This window comes from Natator depressus, chromosome 2 (assembly GCF_965152275.1).
Source record: "Natator depressus isolate rNatDep1 chromosome 2, rNatDep2.hap1, whole genome shotgun sequence".
In the NCBI taxonomy this organism is placed as follows: domain Eukaryota; kingdom Metazoa; phylum Chordata; order Testudines; family Cheloniidae; genus Natator; species Natator depressus.
In genome coordinates, this window is record NC_134235.1 from 78416523 (window position 1) to 78443883 (window position 27361).

General features: G+C 38.1%; 1 protein-coding gene across 8 annotated transcripts in view; it reads left to right on the plus strand.

Moving 5' to 3' along the window:
• Positions 1-27361, plus strand: part of ZNF521 (zinc finger protein 521) — a 270233-nt gene that overhangs the window by 135972 nt on the left and 106900 nt on the right. For all 8 annotated transcript variants that reach the window (XM_074944480.1, XM_074944481.1, XM_074944479.1 and 5 more), the window contains one exon: positions 6090-6174. In XM_074944480.1, coding sequence (XP_074800581.1) covers positions 6090-6174 — 85 coding nt within the window. The remainder of the gene's footprint in view (positions 1-6089; positions 6175-27361) is intronic.

Sequence of the window (27361 nt, forward strand, 5' to 3'; positions counted from 1 at the left end):
CTGATAATACAAAACTGAGGGAATGTCAGTACAAAAAAGGCAGGTGTTAAAATTCTGAATGACTTGACAAGGAGGTGGAGCATTGGCAAATAAGTAAGCATATGCAGTTCATTTTAATGTAGAGGAATGAGGCAAGGCAACAGAAGAAAAAAAAAAAAAAGAGCTACGTACCCCAGATAGTCATACAACTTAGAACACTACACAGAAGGATGTGAATAACACTGTAAATCTTCAAGCAAGTATTTGTTAGCTGTTTTTTTAAAAAAGAAAGTAAAATTCTTGGACACGTAGAAATATGGAGTATTTCTGGTACTGACCAGAGGGAAACTGACCCTCATGATGCCGGCGAAGACTTCCTCGCTCTGGCACCGTTTCCTTGACCCTCAGTACCAGCTGATGGAAGTGAGGGATACCACCCTCCATGGTCTTCCTAAGCTGACTCATGCTTGGAAACAGAGGCAGAGTCCTGCACCCAAACAAGGGGCTGTTACCAGTATCCATCCTGCATTGGATCCTGGTGCAGGTGCCCCTCAGGCACCTGTCCCAGAGGACAGTGGCACATGTAGGTCGAATGGCCATTTTGGAATCTGTGGGGTTTTCCCGCTGTACGAGGACCACCTTCACCGAGTAAAACGGCTAGGTGTCCAAGAGAAGGGCACCTCCGCCACACCATCTGCCACCTGACCAGGACTCGGTACGGTGCCCAACACTCAGGACTTAGGCCTGCATGATGTGATTGATGTAGAAGTAGAGGAGGAAGGCCCCCTGCCAGTGTAGGTCTTATCCTCATCCTCCTCAGGCGAAGGAATGTGCTCATCTACCCTGAATAAAGAGGCCATTCGCCTGTGGGACTTCTGCATGAAACATTCAATCCACCTCAAAGCTTCCCACATTCCAGGAGCCCGGAACACTCTGGCAGATCACCTCAGCAGGTCTTTCTCTTCTTACCACAAGTAACAAAATTCATCTTCCAGAGGTGGGGGTTTCCGCAGGTAGGCCTGTTCACAACCAAGCAGAACAAGAAATGTCAGCAGTTTTGCTTGCTGCATGGTCATAACCTGGGCTCCCTCTCAGATGCCTTCCTACTCCCATGGACAAAGCTCCTGTTCTATGCATTTCCCCCCATTCTTCTGGTATACAAGGTCCTTCTGAAAGTCAAGTGAGACAAAACAAAGGTTATTCTTATAGCCCCTGCATGGCCACGCCAACACCAGTTCAGCACGCTATTGGATCTATCAGTAGCACCCACACTGCTGCTCATGCCCCTCCCAGACCTGATCTCACTAGATCATGGCCGTTTGCTCCACCTGAACCTCAAGGCTGTCCACTTGCCCATGTGGAAGCTGCATGGTTGAATCTGGTGGAGCTGGCCTGTTCAGACCCATCTACTAGAGGACTTATCTAGCAACATGGAAGCGTTTCTCAGTGTGGTCTTCTCAACAAGGCCTCTCACCAACTCGGTCACCTCTCCAGTCCATGCTGGAAAACCTACTCCATCTGAAACAACAGGGCCTAGCCATTTCATCAAAGTGCATTTAGCAGCAAAATCAGCCTTCCACCCTCTGGTGGGTCAGTCTTCTCACATGAAATGTCCATTCTCTTCCTCAAGGATCTGGAGAGGCTTTACCATTAAATTTGTGAACCTATCCCTCCGTGGTCCTGTCGAGACTCATGGGCCCTCCTTTTGAGCTGTTGGCATCACGCCCTCTGTGGTATCTCTCCTGGAAGATCAGCTTCCTGGTAGAGATTACCTCAGCTAGAAAGGTCTCAGAAATCAGGGCCCATACATGAGAACTGCTGTATATGGTGTTCTTTTTAAGAACAAGTTCAATTGTTCCCCCACCTAGCGTTCCTCCCAACGCTGGTCTCATAATTTCATAGTAATCAGGCTATTTTCCTGCCATTTTTCTTCCCCACATCGCTCAAGAATACGAGGAGCGGCATCTTCATGTGCTGGATTTTAGATGCACCCTGGTCTTCTAAATTGAGAGAAACCAAACAGTTCCCTAAATCCATGCCACTCTTTGTGGCAGTAGCAGACAGGATGAAAGGTTTCAGCACAGAGAATTTCATCCTGGATCACTGCCTGCATTCATATGTGCTATAAGCAAGTGGGTTCTCTACCTCCTGCCATCTTGACAGCACATTCAACAAGAGCTCAGGCTTCATCAGCAGTGTTTCTGGCCCAGGTCTCCTCCCACTATGCCATCACCTAACAGACCAGCATGATGCCAAGTTTGGCAGAGCCATGCTGCAATTCACATGTTCATTAACTCCAATCCCACCTCCTCAGGTACCACTTGGGAGTCACCTAACATGGAATTGACATGAGCAAGCATTTTCCATGTACCTAAAATTACTTGTGCATCAGACTCAAATTCAGCATGTGGAGATGTTGCCAAATCTGCTAGGCCCTGCACTGGGGTCTTTGACAGGAGGGTATTTTATTGAAGGGTTGTAAAGAGCTTTTGAGAGCCAGTTGTGCTGGTTCAATAGGAAGGTGAAGCCAGAACCATGTAAAAAATTAGAATGAGGAAGTTCATGAACTGAACCTAAACTATCTAAACCCTTGTTTATAACAGGGTTCAAAAAACAACTAGATAAGTTCATGGAGGATAGGTCCATCAATGGCTATTAGCCAGAATGGACAGGGATGGTGTCCCTAGCCTGTTTGCCAGAAGTTGGAAATGGGCAACAGGGGATTAATCACTTGGTGATTACCTGTTCTGTTCATTCCGTCTGGGGCATCTGGCAGTGGCCACTGTCGGAAGACAGGATACTGGGCTAGGTGGACCTTTGGTCTGACCCAGTATGGCCGTTCTTATGTTCTTATCCTGCATCCCACCCTGATGCAACATGTATCGTTGTCCCCAGTTGTGGAGTGAATTGCAACCTGGCACAGTTTAGAGCAACCTTAAGGTTGCTGTAGTTGGTCCAGATACTGAACTGGCCCCATCAAGGTCGGGGTGTGGAAAGGTGATACAAAGCAACTTTTGCTCCCCACCCTTTACCCATGCCCAGCACTACTTTAGTACAGCCCGCTATTTGTCATTGACTCGTTGCATTTCTGAATCCTAAAAAGAATTCCTTACATCTCTTCTTTATTTTGGTAACAAGATTTTAACTCACAACTCTAGTGTTCCATAGCTTTGTCTGAATTAAATTTGTGTTGGAGCATTGTGGTTTAGTATGCTTTTCATGAGGCTTACATGTAAAACTGAACAACTCTATCACCAACTAGTTGACTTTTTAGGATGGGATGTTCAAAACCACTCAATATTGACCTAACCTTTCATCTTCCTAAAAGTCAATGGGAGTTTTACCATAGCTCTTTTAAAAATCCTACCCTGAAAGTTCACAGATTTAAAAAAAAAAAAAGTTGTATTTTTAAATAACGAATTCAGGTTAGAACTGAGAAATGAATATTTATTAATAGAAACAAAATTGTCTTTGTAAATGGCTCATATTTGAAAGGCCAATGAACACCTTAACAAAAATTTAATTAAAATCTAGAATGTGAAAAAAGCAACAGAAAAGGCAGGAATTAACTTGCATTAAAAATCATTCATAAAAAGAGATGAAATGAAAAAGTTGTATTCTTGATAGCTACACCATGTCAGTGTCGGCAAACAAATTAGAAAAACTCCCTCTTAACCCTCAAATGTCAAAAGTGAAAAAAAATGTTAGAAGAAGTCTGTTTTAATAAATAAATTAATATTTACTCAAGAATACGTAAAAGCCATTGTAGGGTCAAAATGATGGTGATTTCTTTCTGCTTTTCCCTATTATATCTACTTCATTCTAAATAGAGAGAGTCAGAAAATGCTCTGAACATTTTTTTTCTTTGTATAACCAAAATTTAATTTCAGCTAATTTTTTCCAACCAGATCTAATAAGAAATTACTAAATATCAGTAAATGTCTGTTGGCTTTTTCCTTTGTTTGGAGAGAGGAATGAAAATTTTTGTCTGTCTGTCTGTGCAGACTTTGCCGTGCCACCTTGCAAATGTCTAGAAGGGACCCAAGAGACTCATATGCGTTCTTCGGTTACAACCTGTTCCTACATCCATTTAGGTCCATGACAGTTTTGCCGTATTGACGACAATGGGAACAGGATTGCAGTGAAAAATGATTGTTTAGAAATATAAAAAGTATGGAAATAAGTTTGTGATGTTTGTTCAGCACATTGTGAAAATGACTGGTTTTGATCTCTTAAAATCTAAGCTCATTGATACACAAGTTTAGACACTTCTAGATAAGTATATGCTGCGTTAATAAAAGTTGATGGTAACGTTTTAGAAGCTGCTTCGAGACTAAAAAAGAACCAATGTTTGATCTAGCAACAATGACAAAAGCATTCTTTTCTTTGTGATAAAAGAAAACATCTATGTGGATCTGCAAATATGTCAAATCATTTTGAAGAGGCTAGTAAGTGCTGGTATTTTTTTTTTTTTGTTGTCAAGTGATTTTATTCTTTATCATTAGACTTCAAAGAAGAAAGAAAGTGTGTTCTGTCATCATATTCATCAGTCATAATTTTTGTAGACGATTCTTGACACACACTATGTTTTACTGTGCTAACAAGAGAAAAGACCAGCCATTAAGTTTATGTGTCTTGGTTTTTCAACAAAGTCACATATCAGGAATAATGCTAGGAGTATGCTAATAAACAATATATAATGTTGGCCAACTGGGAGTAAGAAATATTTTCTAACTAGTTCTAAAGGGAAACAATGTTTTTTTTTAAAAAAGAGTGATTGTTGTTTACGCAATATATGTTGTTCTATATGTCAGCATCAAAAGCCTCTTGTGAAGTGCTCAGCACAATAAATCTTTGATCCTTATTGTCATTATTTAAAGGTCTCTGCTAGATTTAGATGTAGTAGAGTGTTTTCATGCTTACCTACATATAATAGTAAGATTTTGGATGGCATCTGTTTAGAATGCATTTCGGCAGACGATTTCCCTGTCACTACATACAGTCATAAAATAGGAAAAATAATTGGAACATCTTAAACAGCAGACCTTTCAGATTTTATTTGTAAAATTGAATGAAAACCAGACTTGTTCTCCAAGTGTATGGTGATTTCATTTCTCCATGCAAGGCCTTACCTTGGTTAAATTGCATGAAATTTTTCAAGTTGGTTCAAGTGAAAAACAGCCAAGAGATCTGTAGTTGTTTCCATTGAAAACTACCATGGCACATTTTGTTACTGTCATTAAGAAACTTAAAATAGTCACTGATGGCCTCAGCTTATTTTTGAAAAACAAAAGATTTGTAAAGGTATCCCTGTGAGAACAATATATCAGACTGGTTCAGGACTGACTTTGGTCATTCAAGTAGTGTTTCATTTAGTTGGGAAAGGAAGGCATTTGTTCATCCCCTTTGCATTGCTTCCAGAGGGCTTTTGGTTGGAAAGGCACAAACAGAAACATGAGGATATGTCTACACTGCTGCCGGAAGTGAGCCTCCCAGCCTGTGTAGACAGACTCATGCTAGCGGGGACTTGAGAGCCAGAGATCCAGCCCAAGCTGCAACATCCACACTGCTATTTTTTTGAGCACTGTCTCAAGCCCCACTAATGCCAATCTGTCCACCTGGGCTGTGAGGCTCCCAGCCATAGTGTAGACATACCCTTTGGTTAATTCACTTTCCTGAGAGGCGGTAACTAGGTTGACAGAAGCATTCTTGGGTTTGAGGAGGAATGGGATTAGGATACATGGATTTTATTCCTGGACCACCATTACTTCATTATGGGCCTGATCCAAAAGCCCATTAATATAAAAGGAAGGACTCCCATTTGACCTCTTTGCACCTTACCTTACAAATCTGTAAACGCAGGCATTATCACAGTACTTGCCACGCAGTGGAGTTGTAAAGCTTAAAAACTGCCATTTGTAAAGAGCTACGAGAGATTCAAGTAAAAGGTGCTACAGATGGCAAAGTGTTATTTAATATTAATAATTAATTCTTAATGAAAACACCTCTGGAGCGCTTTAAATTATCACTTTGAACTAACCATTTGGAGTTATAATGAAATGGTTCAGGCTGCATATTTAAACACATTTTCTCCACCCTTGTCTCTTTAGAAGAAGACCTACCAGTGCATCAAGTGTCAGATGGTTTTCTACAATGAATGGGATATCCAAGTTCATGTTGCAAACCACATGATTGGTAAGTGAAGCACTAAATCTTGTTGAAGATAGATAGCCCTTTCTCCTTCTCGTGTTCATCATTGCCTGCAAAATTAAACAGAGTTAAGGAGAAATTAATTGTGCAACCGTCAATGATTTACCTAGGCATGATTGATTTTTTTATTCATATTATTAGACCTGATAAAGCATTAGCATGTTTTATTTTCTGCAAGGGCTAGTTTAGACTTCTGCAGAGAATTATATATCTACTTCCAGTCAAAACACAGGTGATTAACAAATTAAACTTCTAATCATTTTTGCATTATTGAAAACAAACTAACAGGAATGGTTAATGAACTGAATGTTAGCTTTCCGTAGAGTTTTAGACAGGTTTTAATTTCAGAAGTTATTATGATAATGACACTACAGTGTGCTGCTCAAGCACCTTGGTACCAAAATCAAAACTAGCAAGTTTCTGTCTTTAGGAAACATAAATAATTCAAATGGCCATAAAAATAGTATTATATGTTCTGTGTAAACAGTCTGGAAACAATTTGGAGTGTTTCTCTCTGTACAAAATTAAACACCATATCTTATTTTTAAAAATAAGGAATTGTAGTACTCAATAATAGGGTCTACATTTTTAGATACAGACATTTAAAAAATATTTTCTATTTGGATTCCTGATCCAAGCATGGCTTGATATTTACAAACCTATGTTAGAGTTGTGAGGTGGAATAAAACAAAAAGAGCATTTTCTTTAATATTCATATTTTCCCATTACTTGCTTATTCCCATGGGGTTGCCCACAAGGTTTTCAATTTGGTAACCACTCAGTAATAGCTCTAAGAATTCTACCAGTCAATTAAATTTATCAAGCACATCTTTTGCCCGCTAATAAAATAACATTGCCATAGTTGTCTTATTTTGTTATTAGCCTCTTTTCAGAAATTTCACATAGCAAGCAGGGAATCATTGATTTTACACTTACTTCATATTGTTTTTCTTGTAACGTAAAAAAGTGCAAATTGCAAAAGGTACAGTACAGCAGAGCAGCCAGTAATCTCATGTCCAGTTGGTAAGAAGTTTCTCTTTTTAATTCAATAACTCTGATATATCTGGGCTGATATAACAAAATATTTTATTACAAGCAAGCTTGTGAATTTCTTCTGTGAATTTCAGTAGTTTGGTTGGACTATAAGTGACCTGACAAAATTAATGAAGTAGTGAGAGAAATAGCCTATTAATAAGTTCTACTACATTTTAAATATGAACATTCATGTTCTTTGCAGAAAAATGAATAAACACAAATTATGAGTTGGGCTTGAAAGGCAGTTCAGTGGTTTGCTTGTTGGATTAAGTCTCACTTTTGACATTCTTAATCTTTGGGGAAAGATAATGAACTCCTTCATAGTGTTAAATCTGGATCAGTAACTTAGAATTTAAAAATAGAACATTTTGCACAACAGAACACACCTTTCCATTGTTTTCTTTGAATCCCAGTGTATGGCGTATTCTTAATGATCTTTTGCAGCAATTAGTGGATCTTGAGATTTTGACAATGAGAAATTGTCAAAAACTGTGTGGGTAAGGATAATGCTGGAATGTCAGACAGTCTCAAACAGTGTGGTTGTTTGCCACCGACGTCCCATTTGCCTCTGATTCCTTGGTAAGGGCATCCCTCTGCTCCTTAAATATTTCGGAGGAGGGTGGGGGGGTTGTTTTGTTTAGCGGGTACAGCAGGATGGATCCAGACTAGTGTTGATCATATATGATGGTAATTGAGGTTTTCTTAAAACTGAGTTAATGAGATTTGTATTTTATTCTGAAATGTTGGATGAGGTTGAATGGGAGGGAGGTCCTTTTCCTTAGTAGGTGTTGTATCAACCATGCATGCTATTGCTTCATGACATAACCATAGTGACACAGATTTACATTTGCTTAATATAAAATCTTCCCAGTGTGGGAGGGGCGGGGAAAGGCGCTCACAACTCATGCTGGGAGATTTGCAGGTCATGCTTTTGAAAATCTGTGTTCACTGGAAGTTTCTTATGTGTACCGCCAGATTTAAGAGTTTAGCTCGTAATGGTGCAACCCTAATTAATAAAATACAGATTTGGGGAAGGTGGAGGGGGAAATCAACAGAGTATTGCTGAGAGTTGTGAACATGACCTCACTACCGAAGCAGAGGAAAACAAAAGTTTCTGTTTTCCAATTCTGTTAGTCCTCTCACCGTTTATTAGATTTTTCCTTAGCTGTCTTTCTAATTTTACTTCTCCCTTCCTCCTGCTCCCCTCCTTAATTTATTTCCTTGTTCACTAGCATGACAGGCCTTTCTCCAAGACCATATCCTGTCTACAAAGAAAGGTTAAAAGCGTGCCATCAGTCTGTTTAAGTTTTTAGATTGACCTTACTATGAGTGGGAGATGGATATAATAATATATAAAACATGGATGTGTGTGTGTCTCTGAGTATGTATATGTGAAAATAAACAGATAAAACACATAAGTAACTATCAGCATCTGGAGGCTTCTTCCTGCCCACTCGCCTGCCATAAAACCCTAGTGTTCTAAGCACCTCAATACCCACATTTCCAAATTCAGAAGCTGTGAGCAGTAGAAGAGCCCACTCGGGCTGATAAAGCATTTCTTGCTGCCCTAGTTTGCCTGTAACAAGGATTGGCAGAACAGGATACAGTGTATTTGCCCTTGCAGTTGGAGTGAGGCCCCTTAGAGAGAGAGCGAGCGAATGGTCCAGGAAGGCGGGGGGAGGAGATAAAAATCAAGGGGTTTAATAATACTCAGATGGACTGTGGGAGCAACACATACCTTCAGCTTCAGACATTATATCCCCTTCTCAGGAGATATATTTTCCATTTGGACTAATATTTTACCATCATTTTCTTCCTAGCCAGTCAATATTTGTATTATATTGATAGATGTGGATTAGTCTTTCCTAATCTGAAGGCTCCCAGATGACTTCAGAGGAATGATAGGGCAAAGGAAAAGAACGGGAGTGGTGGTAGGGAAAGTTGCAGGACCCCATGTCTGTCCTTCCCCACCATCCATGCATTGTGCTCCTGAGACTAGTAGGCGGTGAAGGCCCATCAACCTTCCGTCCCTGCTCCCACAGCAGTCTCTAATGAAGATGGCTGTAGGAGTGGATGATAATTATTTTTCTCCTGTGCTTCCATGGCCTTCAGCTAAGCTGCAAGGGCACACATGATCATGTCCCTGGAACCACCAGTGAAGGCCCCAACCCAAGCAGTAGGGAACAGAGAAGGAACAACTAAATGAGAGAGCAGAAATCAATAGCAATTAGAAAGGAAGAAAAGACAGAAAAACATAAGAATATTTAAAAAATAACAGAGGCAGAAAAGAATAGTAAAGACATTAAGACAGAAAGGAAGATGGCAGTAACTGCTGGGACACAGAATGATGGGACACGGAGTGCGGGAGTTCATCCATCAAATCATTGTGAGGAGAGTCTCTCAGAAAATGATTGAGAGCCACTGATGTAGATACATGTTTAACTGATTAAAGAAAAAAATGTTTGTCCTCAGCAATTTTATGGCCTAAACAGATTGATGGGATCCCTATAATTATTCTGTCCATTGGCCAAGGCCATTGGCCTTAAATTGGACCCAGGTTAACATCCAGAGAGAGTGGATTCATTATGGAAGGTCACTAAGGCAAATACAGGTTTAAAAAATCTGAGTATGAAACTTAGTCTTTTAAATAAGGCAAGTGGCATTACTTTGTTGGCTAAAATATCTCCACTGAGGTTAGATATTTTTAGGTAGTGTGTCTGTCTGTCTGTGTTTTTTGTCTAATCAAATATAATATCAAATAGTCATTTAGCAGGGGAAGAGGGATTAGAGGCTATTGAAAAGCCTCTTACTGTTCTCTGTTAAGAGGGTGTATAGTGTTTTTACAGATTTTATTATACATTTCAATCAATCTAACAAGATGGATTATGCCACCTAATGGAAAATAAAATCTGCAGATGACCCAGTGAGGTGTAACCTTAAGTATCTTTGACAACAAAACAATTTACATTTGTTTATATGCAAGTCTCATACTGAAAGGATTTCAGAGAGATGGCTTTTGTTAGTAATTATATTTATCAGCTATATAGCACTTTATATTTTATATTTTCAAAATGTTGTACAAGCTTAATTAATCCTTACAGCATACCCGTGGTAAGGTATGCAAATAAGTATTTATCATGCCCATTTTATAGACAGAGAAATAGAGGCAGAGAATTGAAATACTTTACCTAAGGCAGTGTTTTTCAACCTGTGGTCTGTGACCCCTGGGAGTCCGCAGACTATGTCTAAGATTTCCAAAGGGGTCTTCACCTCCATTCGAAATTTTTGGGGGTTCGCAAATGAAAAAAGGCTGAAAACTACTGACCTAAGGCTACATATAGATAGAAGCAGAGAGCTCAGGGATTCCTGACCCCCAATTCTTGTTCATTCCTCTAGACCATGTCAAGTAACATCCAAGTTTTCTTAAACTACATGCTGTTTAGCGTTAATGCTATAGAGGAGTCTTGTGGACAAAAAGTTTTACAAAGCTTTTTTTTTTTTTTTAAATAGACCATATATTTACATGCACATTTGGATCCAGATGGACAAAGGTACTTTTGTTTCTAGAGGTAACTGCTAAGTGCAAACATATTTGTCAGTAAAACTGTTTTACAGCTTTGTGACTATTAGGGGGGAAAATATGCAAACCCAGACATATTTTAATATTGTCTCAGTAAGGTGTAAGAAAACATATCTGTAATTCCTCTCTTCTTTTATTTTTTCCTCTGAATAAGATACAAAGCTTTTTAGCAGTTTTTCTCGAGAATAAACTGTCTCTTGATGTCTAGAGATGAGAGAAGTTTCCTGGTATCTCTTTGTTTAGCTCACATAGTTTACTGTCGGCTCTGATAGTGTTTTTGTTTTGTTTATTGCACTCCTCCACCTGTTCTTTTAAATAAATATGGTAAACATTTTTTCTTCTACTTATTTTTTTACATTTGTATTACTTGACATACTAGCATGTAGACTGAAGTGTATCCATAATGTCTATAGTTTTTTCACAGACGCACACAAAGTGGATCAGAATCAAGAGTCAGAATCAGACGTGTTTAACTCAGCAAAGGAATTACCCCATATAAAATTATGAGGCTCAACAGCAGTAGTGTAAATTTGTAAGCGCTCTGAATAAAGTGCTGTTAGGCATGAGATAATGTAAAGTGATGACTTTGCCAAGAACTATTTATGAAGAGCTTAATTTTTTTCACTCTGATAATTCTTGACCAATAATTACCAGCCTCTAATTATCTATTTTAGTTCGAAAGAAATCTCTATCACTATGGAAGTTGGCATTGCAACTAGCGCATAAATCCCCAAAGAGGTAAATGTGTTCCAAACAGCCACAAACAACTGTCTCATGGAACATAGTGAGCAAATTGCGAGCCGCTGGCTGTGCACAACAGAGCAGCACATTTACCATTGAAGGCTGATCAGGCTGACAAAGAGAATGATAAAAGGGGGGAAACAGCCACAATCTTTGTAGTTCACTTCAACTTACATTGACTGTAGAAAGCAAGCCAGGGCTCTGTAGTGATAACCACTGTCTGCATGAAAAGTTGTGGTAGGAGCCAGGCTGTGGCATCACTAGGATGCAGTGGTTTTTTACATTTCCAGTTTTTAGTAGATATATGTATGTCATTTTATGAGTAAATAGACTTGTTTCCCTTAAATTTCATATCTAGTATAATTTGTATGTGGGTTGAAGTGTGTGGTTTTTAACAGAAGGGTGTTTGAGAGAAGGGTGTATTGTGGGCAAGGATCAGCAAAAAAACCCGTAGCATGAAAATAATAACAAAACTAGAGTTGAAACCAATATCAAAGTCAATGGAAAGACTCCCATTGACTTCAGTGAGCATTAGACCAGGCCCATAGAATGATTAAGAGTCTCTGCTGAGACAGTAATAGTCCTAAAGCGCTTTTTTGGAAATAATGCATTAATTCATCTGAGATGAAAATTGAAAACTGTCCCTTGAATTGCCAAGCAATGTATAAACACTGAGAGATCTGGAGAGATCTTTTATTGAAAATCCACGATATTTGAATATATCATTGATTTTAAAAAAATATATATATACACACACACACACACATATATGTATTTTATATGTATATTGTGTGTGTGTGTATATTTATATCTAAAAATAATTTTATTTGTCTTATATGCAGACACATGCACCATGCATTATATTATATGTGGAATACATTGCTGATGTCAAGACAAAGGAAATGCATAAATCAGCTTTGTAGACACCAATAACATTTTAGGTTAATTGTAATAGTAAGTGACATTTACACATTCTGTAGTTTATCTAATGCCTAAGGTCATGAAAAACATTTTTTCTTTCACATATACGGTAAGCAGCAGTATGTGACTAATATTCATTGCACTTTGGTGACTGCAAGTATTATTTCAGAATTTCAGTTTAAATACTATACAGTAAAAATGACATTCTCTTGTATGAGGGGTTTTTACATGTCTTTGGGAAAAAAATCTAAATATATGGATCTGCATACTAGAACATGAAGAGGCACAGACTTCCTTTTGTCTATCAGCTTTCACTGGCTCGTCAGAAACAAGGAATGGAAATTAACACATTGCAGGGGGGAAAATGATACTACCCTCTTAGCATCAAAAAATAGTTTAGGTACTTGGGAATCTCATGTTTACACTCATTGTTAGCAAGAAGTTTTCAAAAACTTAGAGTAAAATTTATTATGTGGTTTTCAAAATGCAAAAAAACATGTAACATCCAGAAAATCATCTTTTGCTATTAAATCTGATGAAATGTTGGCTATTTCACGAGGAGCTGGGTTTAAAAAAAAGATGAAATCTGTGCTATTTAATACTAACAGAAAGCTACCCTCATGTGGGCAATGCTGGCTTATTTGAAAAGCCCATAAAGGGTTTCTACATGGACCATACAAAAGGGATACTTTCTCTTTAATAGCCATCTGTACAGGAGAGATGAGAAGTGGGCCAGGTCATCTCTCCTCAGCTGTCATGATATTAACGTAGGTAATGGAGCAAGCTCTGCGTTCTGCTGGGTGTTGTTTTTCATAGATGTTCATCGATTTACACAGATAATTCTATTTATTTCTTAGAGTTGGTCCAAGCAAACCAGGCAGAATAACAAACACCAAAGCATTTCAAATGACTTTATCTTTGTTGTTTTGTAATGTAACTTTTGTCTAAAAAATGGTGTCACACCTACTGTGCAGATGGCTGCATGATTTGTAAACCAGCCAAAACATTTAAACAAATGTGTGATCTGGGGATAGATTAAATAAAGGATAAAATGGAGTGTGGACCACAAATTCTAATAATCAGATGATTTTAAGTTGTGTGTAGTGTGGAGAGATGGTAACAGTGATAGCAGGAAAAGCTTGCCAATGACAGCAAGGTGCCTTACAGATCTCAGGATGGAGCCTGTGGCCTAGTAGGCCTCGGTTTGAGAACTGCACATTTGCTGTACAGCTGGCAGCTCTGTATGGGGACATCAGATAAAACTTATGTAAAATGAAGTGTTATTGCTTAGTATGAAATTGTGCAGAGAGGGAATTTGCAGACAGTAACTGAAAACAGAATTCATGGTATCAGTAGAGCAGACTGTAAATATGAAGAGGCTTTAATTAGCTGAGCAATTTAACAAAAAATTCAAGATGTATTGACAAAGGGCAAATGCAACTGTAAACATGCTAGAACAGAAAGTCATGTCACCCCTTCCAGTTTCAAACTCCAGTTTTTAATACCCAGGGTTATATGATTTCAGCCACAGAGCTACTCGGATTTAAGATTTTATCTAGATTTCAGAGGCTTCAGATTGACCCAGGAGCAATCTTTTTTTTTTTTTTTTTTTCCCCCACAGTTTTTCAGGAAAGTCTGTTGGGGCATTTTAAAGTCACACAATATGAAGTAAAACACTAATATGGAAACGTTCCCAACTCAGATGTTTTATTTTTCTCCTGTGTAACTCAAACAACTTTGATTTTGAAAAATTACATTTGGGAAAGAGTCCCTAATTATTTTTTTATTAAGGAGTTTGGGGAGAAGAGGAAAACTACCAAAAAGCCAATATTTTGCAACAATTTCTTTCCATTTTAATTTCTTTTAAAGAAAGGGGAACATTTAAAGATAAGAATGCCACTTGATTCTAACTTTGCTCTCTTATATCTAGGTAGTGCAAGGATGTCCAATTGGTGTGTGCTGTTATGTACCATACAGTATGTGTTGTAATACCTAGCCACTGCAGGATGAATTAAAGGCTTTGTGTTGCCTTTCCCTTTTGTTCTTTTTTGTTTTTGTCCTTTTGTACCGCAGCCCTAACAGTTGCTTTTGCACATTTTTGATTGTGTTAACGATCACTGTAGAATACAGTTTAAATATTAAAATCCAAAGTATTTATTCCTAAATTGTTCACATTCTTAGCAAAGAAACCCCCAATTCCTTGATGAGCTATTTCCTTAGGTTTCTTCCTGCTTTCGAGTCCATTTAGTGCAATAAACAAAACAAAAGAAACCAATATGGAGAGTGGGTGTCGAACTTCAGCTGTTCATATTGTTGCATTTGGTGAGCTGATGGGGTTTCGTAGGTCACCTTTAGAATTATGCCTATGACAGCAGTAGCTACCTGCCAAGATTGCAAGGTATCTCACAGCTCTCAGGATGGAGCCTGTGGCCTGGTAGGCCGCACTTGGAGGGGTACACATTTGCTGTACAGCTGGCTGCACTGTATGGGGCAGCCATGTGGGCTGTTAGGGAGCTGGAAAGGAGACAAGCATGAAATTTCTTCTAACCCCAACTCTGTTTTTCTGTACTGTTGGCTGCCTCTCAGTTCCTTGACAAAAAAACCAATCAGGCACCCTTTAATCCGCCTGTGATTACCAGTGGTATAAAAAGAGAAGCATAATGAGGAAAAATGCCTCGTTTTGTTGCCTTCAAAAGCCAACAAATTGGAGTTAACTTGACAGGAAGTGGCTTAATAATTAGATTATTTATTTATTCCTGACACATATCCCCCTGTTACTAGTCTCAGGAGATCCCGTAGATGGTACGATTTTCAAGCTGCCATTACTTCGCTGTCTTTTGTGAACAAAGAAGCTACTGTCTATCAGTCAATTAAATGCACTCTTTAAGCAGAGGCTGAGAAGTCCTCAATGGATAGAGCCCTGGGACATTGTGGCTGATGATTCCTTTCTCTGTACTGTACATCACACTCTCAACTACAGTCCCCACAGAGATGGAATAAAGTCATGCATTAAAATATCACTTGTTGATTTGTTTGCTAATGAAGAGCCATTGAAATGTTTGTGTATTTCTATCGCAGAATTGTTGATAAAAGGACTACTTGCTTGCATATCTTACTTCATCTTCAGTAAGTGCTTATTTAAGACTTACTAAAATTAAAGTCAACACATTAAGGAAAAAAACAGAGAGATGGATAATATGGATTTACTTGCAATTCACATGAAAGTAAATAACACCAAGGACAGCGAGAAGAGAGAGAGAAAAGGGGAATAATAGTACTTCAACCATGTCTGATATAATTCTCGTCATTAGTAACACTAAGGATCTCTCGCTCTCTCTTTTATTTTTCTGGTACAGTAGCAGGCACACCTATTTCGAATAATAAAAAGATGTGATGCATACATTTAAGGCATCCATAAAAATGTAATCCTGGAAAAATAAGAACACAAAAAAGTGGCCAGTTTTTAAAAGAGGTTTTGTTTGGATTCTTTCTTCTTTTTTGGAGTTAAATATATTTAGAAAATAAGAACTTTTGTTCATTTATATAGTAACTATCTGCAGCCAGGTAGCCCTGCAAAAATATACAGATATTTCTGACTAGTATACTATGTTTTGTAAAACTTTGAGGTTAAGGTAAAAGCATCTGTGAGCAAAGTTGCTTAACTCTGTGGGGGTAAGGCTTCTGAGCTCAGATGCTCCCAACTTTTTTTTTACAGTGTTGTATTATCTATATGAACTTACTTTTTTGTTTGTTTTTGTGTTGCTCAGATCACCACAGTGCCTTACAGTATTTTTTTACAAAAGGCAGAATGCTTGTCTTTGTACAGTAATGAAAATCATTAATTGATGATTCATTCGTAATATGTTTCCAGTATTTATTCAGTTCTTCATCTATCTTTTCAGAGATCTCTGTTTGCACTTAAGCACTTAAATGATGCAGTGGCAGTTCTCCAATGCAGTATTAAGCCTCTGCATGACCATTTGTTACATACAAATAGAGAGTTTAAATGAAAGTGGTGATACCCTAAAATGTATTTATTTTCTCAGCCTTTTTTAAAATGACACCCATACTGTAACTCTTGCTTTCAGTAAACTTGACAACAAGCTAAATTAAAGGGAATTAATTCAGGCCAGCCTCAGATTGGAGTGTTTCTTATTCCTAGCTTGTTATTCCAATTCATTTTGTTAGAAGCTTAGATACTCGGAGGTGTTCTATAATAGAAAATGAATTTGAAACCCATTCATTAATTGGTGATTAATACATTTCGGGATTAGTTTAAGCAAAGCCCTACCTCCTGCCCAGTCAAGTATGTTCTGGTTAGTATCCAATTATCTGCACCTTTGTACTTATTATGTCTTAATATTTCAGATATGATAACCAGAAACTTGAGAGTAATGCTAATGAGGAGCATAGAGCAGGAATTAACCAGTGACACACTCAGTGATCCTTATTGAGAAAAGTATTTCTCTCCTTTCATCCTAGAGGTACAGCTACTGTACACCCTCTATTTCTAGTATTTTTAATGGCTTATTGGAGATTGGAACAATATTTAAACTAAATATTTTCTGTTTTACATCAATTGAACACAATGCATAAGGTCAGAATGTGTGTGTGCACATTCATGTTTGTGATAAACTTAATATTATATGGTGGGGAGGGAAGTGAAAAATTGATAGTCATCTAAAACAGTGGTACCTGCTTAAAATATGCACTCATGTGTGTCTCTGTGAGCATGTGTACAGTTATGTGTGTATGTGTGCTTGCATGTGCATGCTATTCATTAATGAGAGAGAGTAATTCTAGTGTAAAGGTTTCCAAATGCATTCGATAGTTTAAAAAAAAATTTACTTGGGCCTATTTATCATATCCCTCAGCCTGTAAAGAAGATGCTTTAGTTACTATGAGTACAATTGTACAGGGCTGTGAGGTAGAGGAAAAAATATAACTAATAAATATTAAAAACCTAAAATTTACCAAAATTAGCTTTTCTTTGTATAAAAGTGTCAAAAACTTAAAATCAATACCTCAGGATTGTCCCCTCTAGGAACGGGTATACCTTCCCCATGATATAAAGGTACCAGTTTTAGTGGATCATGAAATGTCAGATCTCAAACCTGCTACTAGTGTAAATCTCAGTGTTTCCAATCCATGGCCTCAGACCAGTGTAAGTTTGGAGGTGAATTCAACATATAGGGAGAAAGAAGGAAGGAAACATTCTTTTGGTAGATTGGGTTTTTTTTTTCCCTCTTAAATATGGAGCTCTTTGAAGATGCTGAGCAGTTTAGGATAAGTTGTTAGGATAAGTCCAGTAGAAGAGGAAGCAGTGGGCAGAGTGAAGATGACATGATCAAAGGTGTATGATAGATTACTGGAGCGTGTGATAAATTGTTTTCATCACTGACTATGACCACCACATATGTGGTACTTATCCAAGGGATTTCACACCTTACATTATCCACAGTGTCTGAGACAAGGGCTCTTTCAGAACCCTGCCTCATTCACTGCAATTGCCTTACAGGATGCAAGTTCCAAGTTTGTAGAAAAAAATCAAGATATCAGACTGTATGATTTAAAGGGTAGTATATTTTATCTGATTGAAAACTATCAGGAAGCATATGTATAATGGGTGTTTTGAGTGCCTATGTAACTTGAACGTTTCCTTTATGCATTATTTTATTAGAATTCCATGGTTTAAAAACATAATAGTAATGCCTTTATATATAACTCTTTGACTAGACACCACCTATGCAAGAGGGAAAACTTCTGCATCTTCTCTGTCAGTGCCCCCAACTGCACACCTGGATGAGGCTCAAGGCATTAGAAGATGACTTTGAAAAAACAAAACAAAAACCAAAAACCACCAACCTGGGCTCCTACAGGGCCCTGATTAATTCACTGCTCATCTTAGGAGATGTGCCTGTTTACTACATAGCTAAATTAGCCACTCATTCATGGGTAACACAGCCCTTCCTTTGCTTAGAACTTTGGTAAAATGGGCTAAAAAACATACCCAAAGTACTGCATTAATGCAAAGTATGATTTTCAAACTGTCATAACATGATCAAATCAAAACCAGTTATCACCAGAACAGTCAAATATACTTCTTTGCATTTGAGTGACATTTCAGTTTTAAATTTGAACTTTCAACCCCCAGTGACTTGAGTACTACTGCTCTTAAATAAAAATCTTGCAAGACTTAATCGGGGGGTAACTTTTTTTTTTTTAAATTCTCCTCTCATTTGAAAATGGCTGAACCTTATTTGTTTAAAAAAAAATCACCTTTGGGCTCACTAGTTGAAAGTGTTGTAAAGTTGTGAATAGCTGAAAGAAGACATTTATAATGAAATGCTCACATTTTACGTGCCATTACATTTCCATTGCATACTCCAGAAAATGTACTGTAGGGAAAAATCCTTCACTGGCACGCATAGGAATAGATTACGTGACCTCTTAGGGTCTTTCTGTCTTATTTCTGTGATACGCTGTCTTATATTTTATGTCAACTCCCACTTTTATACAGCTAATATTTTTGTGTACAAGACTTTCAACATGGCTGTTCCTGATCCACCCTTTCTGCAAACTTGTGATTTTACTGGTCTCTTTCAACTAAATGTCTCCACAATGGAAGTACTCCTCTTTTGCAAGAGAAGCATTCCAAAACGCCGTAACTCCTCTTCTGTAACCGTACTCAATTCAGACTTCCCATTTGTTGGTTCTGACCATACCCTTGCGATAGCCTTTGACTCCGAACTCTTCTATTGCACCTATGTTGGCATATTCATCTTTTCCATAAATTTGCACGTGTCTGTCCTTCATCTCCACTTTTGCTGATATCTTCATTCACATCACTCTGTAGCCTTGGACAAGTCACTTAACCTCTCTTCATTTTGCAAAATGAGGATAATGGTGTTTTGAGAATAAATTAGTTAATGTATCTGAAGTGCTTTTAATACAAATGTGCTAAAATGCCATAAATACTAAGTATTAAATTACTTGTATTATTTATTATTGTTCAACCTGTGCAGAATGCTATTGCCTGCCTTTCTGCCACAACACCTGCCTCAAACAACTCTATTCATTTCAGAAAACAATTAAAACTCATCCTTCCTGTTTATGGATAATCCTCCATGGACATTACATTGTCTTTCCCGACTTCACCCTAGTTACATTGCTAAAGTGAAATTCTCTCAGTCACTCCTCACAAAGGCCCAGATCCCCAGTGTACACCAGATCCTGGTGTAAATGAATATAGATCCATTAAGTCAGTGAAGTCTGTTACATATGCTAAGAATCTGGCCCATTGTCACTGTTGATTCAAGATCTATCTCCTCTACATCTTCTGCAGCCTGGAAAAATCTTCCCATGTCTCTGTCTCATTGTCTCCATCTGTTTTCAAATCTTGTGTGAAAACATATATTTTCTCCCTTGCCTAAATCTTTTAAATTTATCCCTGTTTTGTTGTTTATTATTTAAATCTGTGACCAGATTTTTTTTTTACCTCTGTAAAGAATTTTGAGGTACAGTTTATTTGAACAAAATATATCATATTGTTTTATTACAAAGCTGATTTCTATGGTTCTCAGCTAAATCTCACAAGAACCACCCATCCACACAAATGGTTTCACACTGGCAAGAATATACAATTTTTAGTAGTCTCCACTGAAATTGTCCTTTCTTTAGTTGTGATCCTGGGCCAATACCTGCCACGGCTGGTGCTGCAAATCACGTAGCTTTAAATAGTGTGCCTGAATATTGCCACGTTTATAAGCTGTATTGTAATGAAACAACATCAGTAAATTGCAGTGAAGGGTGATTGTTGCATGGGGATGACTATTACACCTTGGGGTCCATTTGCACCAGATTATTCTTTTATTGTTGTTATTACTTCCTATCTTCTTTACTCTCTTGACGCCAAACTTGCTGTTGGACATCACTGGAGCACGGGGGATCTTTAGAAACATTGTGGACATCATCATTTCTCTTAGGTACAGACCAATCACAGTTCAATTCCAAACTCTGGTACTCTGGGTGGCTTTGCAGTACTTTATTGATGCCAGTTTGGTTAGTTGACTAGTCTCAGAGTGTTCTTCATCATCTGCTCCTTAAAAGAGGATGAATTTATTGCTGATAAAAATGACATTTTTTGCTAACAGTTTTTAGACTGAAACAATGCTGAATTTATCGCAAGTATGTACGTTTTCCCCCTTTCTCCTAGTCCCCGCACATTGTACAGTTCAGAAAAGAACTGAAATGAGATTTTTGTTTTTCTTTTGGCTTATTCCTTGTTTTTAACTATTTTCATGATAAATTAATCTTGGAGGGTAAAGGCAGTATGCAGTTGAATTGTCAGTGGTTTATTTGTAATATTAAACCACAAAAATACTGTCTGGTTTTTTTTCTGGCCCCTGTGGGTATGTCTATACAGCAAAGAAAACCCTGTGGCTGGCCCATGTCAGCTGAGTTGGGCTGCAGAGCTGTTTCATTGCTTTGTAGGCTTTCAGGCTTGGGCTGGAGCGCAAGCTCTGGGACCCTCCCACCTTCCAGGTTCCTAGCTCCCCGGGCTCCAGCCCGAGCCCAGACATCTACACAGCAAGGAAACAGCCCCGCAGCCTTAGCCCCACGAGCCTGAGTCAGCTGGCATGGGCCAGCCACGGGTGTCTATCTTGTGCCATGATTTTTAAGATGCTTTCGGCAAATTTTGTTTTTAATCTGGGGATTAAAAACGAGATTCTTATTAAAGATATTCCCTTTTTTAAGCAATACAAGCATACAGTAATAACATGAAGATGTTAGTGGTGTTATTGGGTACCCCACAAGCAAACAGGTTGTGTCCTCAGTGGTACAAGGAGCAGCCGCAATCAGAAGAACGCGTTATAACTGATTTATCAGCCAGTAAAATAGAAGGTAATCATTCACTTCACCTACATAAAAGCCAAGTCATTGTGCTACATGCTTTGTACTAAGAAAGCTAGGGAGAAAAAAATCACCCCCATTTGCCCAATTTAGGGCCCATGGATCTTTGGCACCAGTCATCCCCGAGCTGCTGCTTCAGTTTATGGATGGGAATAGAAACTGCAACCCTCCTGCATGACTTGTCTAGGTTGCTGCTGCGTGTGTGCATTTGTGCATCCTGTGGCTGCCTTCCTCAGCAATCCTTTTCTCCAATGCCTCCCACATCGAGTGTGGAGGCAACCTTCTATGTGCAACGTATTGCAGAGGCCCTGGCTTGGTTGCATGCCTGCACCCTCTATGCATCTCTGATTGGGGAGCTTCGGAAGGTCTTTTTTGGCACTTCTTTGTGGGGGTGACTGTCAGTTGTAAGGCTCTGATCCTGAAAACACTTAAGCATGTGTGTAGCTTTATGCACATAAGTGACTTCTTTGGAACTACTCATGGGAGTAAAGCTGTGCACGTTTTTAGGTGTGTGTTTGATTGGGGCCTAATTTGTTATTTCAAGGATTATGCCAAGAACAACATAATTTAAATAAGGAAAACATTTTTTTCACCATGTAACATTCAGGTTGTCATCTTACCTTGTTAGAAATTTTCTCACTTGGGACCATGTACGTGAATTTTTATTTGAACAGTAAATACAGATTTTTATCATCTTTTTTTGGGACTATGTACATTTGTTTTTTCATCGCAATACAGCTGTTTTCCCTCTCTTCTTCCTCTTAGTGCTATGACTGTGTGGCATTCAAATTTAAATCCGGAATTAGAACTGACACACCTTCAATTGAACTATCATGTCTCTTAAAACTGCTTTATCAGTGACGCCAGTTCCACACTATTCAGTTGTACACACTTCCGATTATGGGCCAGAGAGCATTGATTTTTAGCTGTCATTTCTAGCGCACACACTATAGAATTGAAATTTAAACCTTAATCCACTCTTTAATGCAATTAATTTTTAATGTGCAGTAATACTAATTGAAATAGCCTGAATTTAGTAAGTCACCACAAGACATTTTCAAAAGCAGGAGTCTCCACTGAGAACTGGAAGGACAGATAATCATTGTTACAGTGTTTACAGAATAAATGTACAATCTGCAGGCTATTCATGGCAAGAGATCTTTTTTCTGTTAGTTTATATTAATAGTTCTCATTGTGGACTGAAATTTTTTTCACTGATTCACACTGCACATGCGTGCGTGTGTATCTTTGTGTGCCAAGTTATTGTGATTCTGTCTTATTGGAGGTAGTTACTTCAGTAGAATATTTTCTGTCTAATCTATATATTTTTAACATCACTGTATTATGGAGTTGTCAAATGCATTTTGAGGTACATAGAAATTTATTCAATTTTCCTCCTACAAAATGGTCAGCTTTGTAGTTCCCATGTATTTTAAACTGAAGGTGCATGTTATGTACCTGGATCTCCCTCTTCCCCCCCCCCCCCCCCGCTTTGCCTTTCATCTAAGCAGCATATCTTGTGCTAGCATGACTTCACTGTATTATTTTTAATTTTAAATATGGTATTTTAAAACGTTTTTTTGAGGTTTTTCCAACCAGAGTGAAACAGATTTTGACACATTTGACCAAGGAGATTTTAGTCATTTTTGTAATAAAAAGGTGCTTTGACCATATTTATCTGTTAGCAAGGAGTGCTTTTTAGAATGCCTTGGTTCTGCTGATGAATGGGCTTGTACAACGTTCAAAACGAGCACCAGTGTTAAGTGAAAATAAATGGCGAGCATGGTATATCAACCTTTCATGGCTTTCACATTATAGTATTTAATAAGCCAATAGTGCTGTTAAATATTTAGCAGAGGTTCTCCCAAAACCTTTCCATATATTCAAGTGGGATTTTAAGACATTTTGCAGCACATAAGTAAAAATTATGCTTCGGTCCTTGAAATGGTTGTAGCATGGTGTATTTTCTAAATGAAGTGCAGGATAACATGGCACAAATTCATTCGGCAGATTTCACACCTACAAAACACCTGAATCAATTCCCGTTTTTCGGATTAAGGGTTCAAACTGACTCTCATTTTGTCAGTATTAAAAGAAAGCTGTGTTGAGATTATTTGCACAGAATACTAAACCAGCTTTATAGAATTTAAAAAAACCAAAAAACCTTGGAGTGTGATTTTTTTTTTTTTAAAAGCCTTCTTAACATTGTAAAGGCTTTAACAATGAACACTTTTTGAGTTGGGAGTGGTAGAAGGGAAAAATTAATTGCTACTCTGTTCTAAGATTAACAAGATAAATAAATATATAATATTTTTAGGATCTTCAGCATTTAAAATGTAGATTTAATAAGACAGGTTATTCCATGGAGGTGTTAATCAAACAATACATTGATCATTAGGAACCTAGTCATCTTTGATAAACACCTGTATATTGTAGATCCTTGTTACATTCTAATTAATCCTCAGAAATACTTGTATGATAATTAAATGGCTTTAGCTTAAAATACAACAGTGCCTATTTAAATTAAAAAACAGGTCCTGTGCCATCTTCTGCAAAGATGCAGGCCCCATATGTAGGGTAATGGATATATTTTCACTTTGTGGTGGAGCTAACAGGTTTTGGGTGCCAGATATGAGGGGCACACACCTTCATGTTGTTCATGCCCAGGGATAGGCAAAGGCTTGGTAGTGAACCAGTCAGGCGACAGGGCCAATGGATATGCAACCACTTGGATCCACAGTTCGGTGCCCCATGTGGAGGAGTGCAGACTGCGCAGCAGGGGTAGTGTTGTTGCAGGGCTGTCACAGCAGATAAAGAGCAGCTCCACTGGCACTCAGAAGCTTGGATGGATGCTTCTTTGCCTCTGGTCCCCAGGGATATCACCAGAGCCCATCTCACTGCTCAAGCTCTATGCTGATTCCTAGGGACTGGGCTTGTTAAGGAGCTGTGTTTTAAAGTGTTACATGTCTGTCTGTCTATCTATCGATAATTATGGCCAGTGTAATCAGTGGGTATAATCAGCCCTTAAATCTCTCAGTGTTAAATATTATGCTTAGTTTCGAATGTGCAACGATGGAGGGCAGTGCTCTGTTCTAATTTTATATTTCATTTATGTGAATATGTATTGAAAGTGGGTGGTGGTGGTGGTGGTTGTTTTTTCATTGTCAACCTATGGTGTACACTGCTATTGCCCACGGTACTTACTTCAGGCACATTAGAAATAAATCTAATTTTCAAAGCAGTGCCTGCATATCCTGCTTACTAGCCATTTGGGTTCTGTTTAAAAGAAAATTTAGGATTTTTTGAGTGTGGGGAGTGTAATGAAAATGTGTGTGTGTCTCTGTCTCTCTATTTGACAGTTGAGAGAATTAGTGGAATGTGTGTGTGTAAATATATAGAAAGAGATATATAGATCATCGGTATCGATATATTTAATATGCATAGCTCGATGTATGTTGACCTCCGGTTACAAGAGTAGAAAATCCCATTTTCCAGCTTGTTTCAAATGTAGTAAAAATGCTGCTTCAGTTGCTTTATGCTGCTCACATTGGGAAAGGTGCTTATACTGTGATAATTATCATCAAGGAATATTAATGCGTTCAGCATTTGTAACCCAAAAACTCATTATAGCTTAAGCTGTGCATCATCTGTGAAGAGAGAACTTGCCAGAATTCGCTCTTCACAGGGGTTGCCTCCTGCTTGGAATGGAGTGGTCAGAGTATTGTAAGAGGTCACTTAGGCTATTTTTGAAAGCTGAAGTTTTGCAGTTTTTGATTCACTACATTCTGCCTAAATAGCTAAGCATTCTTGCTCCAAAATTTGCTTTTTCTAACTGAATGCCTGGTAAGGTACACAAAACCAAAAGATGTATACAGTTATGTGCAAGAGGTGAAAGGGGTAAACATGCATATTCCACATCAAGGTCATGGAGATTTCAGGATTCATTCTCCCATCAATGAGCATGGGATTTATACACAGAACTCTCTCTAGTGGCAGTTAGCCATTTAAATCCTCTGGTCTTTGATGAGAGAGTAGCTCCTTATTTGTGTCAGTCACTGTAGCACTTTTGCACATCAATTCCAGCTGAGTTCAGTTGCAGCATAGGCCTGTGTTTTGGTCTCATATAGCACTTCATCATAAAAATTATTCTCTCTGATTATTCCTGTGTTCTTTTGGAGGGCCTGGACCAACACTTGAACAAGCCTCTATTTTTCCAAAAATTAGTTTAGAGGTTTATTTAAAATACTCGGTCCTGATTCTCTTCTCACCCTATTTTCACATCACTGCCCCTCAGTTGATTGAATTGGTTTACATCAGTGCTCATGAAAGGAGAATCAGGCCTTTACGAGTCTTTTTATATTTTCATTAGTGTATTGTTGTGGGATTCTGTATACTTCTGTACGTTACGGTACCTGAGTATATGCCACAACAGTTCTAGAACTAGATAATCAAAAGTCCTAAAAATAAATAATCTATGATAAACAACAGTAAATTTTTCCAATGATTTGTAATGAAATCTTTCTTCCAAATGAGAATGTCCTTCTTTCAAAAGAATATCGTGCCTCCACCTTAAATAATTAAAACTGCGGCAGAAGCAAAATTGTATTGTGCAGTGCTGGGGTTTTTCAGTATGGTCAAATCCTAATATTTCCCCCTTCCCCCATGTTGATACATTGCTTGACATTTCCCACTAATATCGCCTTATGTCGCATGTTGTAGTTTGCTTTATGTTAGGCAGAGGAAAGTAATGCTCAATTCTATAAGGCACTCTGGCTTTTGTGGACCTTACTGTTTCTAAGGTCAAGTTCTGAACTTAGTCTTGCTCCTGGGAGGACTAGAAAAATCTGTTTCATAAGTTTCCATGGGCCTCAAAGAAGACTAAGAAGAAAAACACAAAGCCCATAGGCTTAGTTTAGACTGGCTGAAAAAGTTGGATTCATCAATAGGAAAGCCTGCAGTTGATCAGTTTTTTCTGATCAGAAGGGGTCACTGCTGTTAGTGCAGACTCCAGTAAGAGGCAGAGCTTTAGAAGATAGAGCAGTCTTTCAAATATCTGAACATGTGTACAAAGATATCCGAGTTGACAATATAGACCTAATCTCCTGAAGTAAGAAATTACTTGCCTCTTAAAATCTCTTAACTGAAAGGTAATAGAGAGAGTACTGATGAACCCCGAATCCGAACAGTGTGAATATTACAGGTATGTCCATTAAAAGCAATTCATTACTGTAATAGAACAGAACCTTTATTCTGTGCAGTAGCGCACTAATGCCACGAAATGGATGACTGTCCTGAACCAAACATAAGTTCTCATTGGGTAAGAACAGGAATATTGACACTGTAGATGGGAAACACAATGGCGGCATATCTGCTGTGTGGACGTAAACTTAATAATCTTTATGAATTTTGAGTATCTCATAACCCTGCTTCCCCTCCAAAGAAACATTATGAAAAGATTGCTTCTAAATCCTTCAGATATTCTCAGTACTTGTGATAGATGCCTTAGTCTTTACCTTGAGGCGTTGGAAATGAATGTGTGTTCTTTGCAAGAGATAAGAATGTAGACTTTAGGAAGGAGCAAATTGTATTTTCGTGTTTAAGTTCACATTTTGCACTTGATGTAGTGAAAGCCAAATGTGAAGAATTGCTTTTCAACATTATTTCTCTGTCTTCTGTATCCCAAGACCTCTGAATTATTATGCTAAAATGTTCTATTGCATGTGATAAAGAAATACTGAAAAACTGGAAATAAAACAAGATCACCTTCGTTGACTAGGCTGTATTTAGATTCCTCTAGCTGCTTCTTATATTTCACAAAGGATCACCCCTTTTTGTAGTGTTGTTCACATTGATGCAGAAAAGACAGAAAAATCTGTGTCTTCAATGCATATTGAAAATGTAACCATTATCCAATATTAACAGTTCTTCTTTTATGGGCAGGAAAAAAATAGAGGGCCAGATACTGATCTCAATTACACCAAC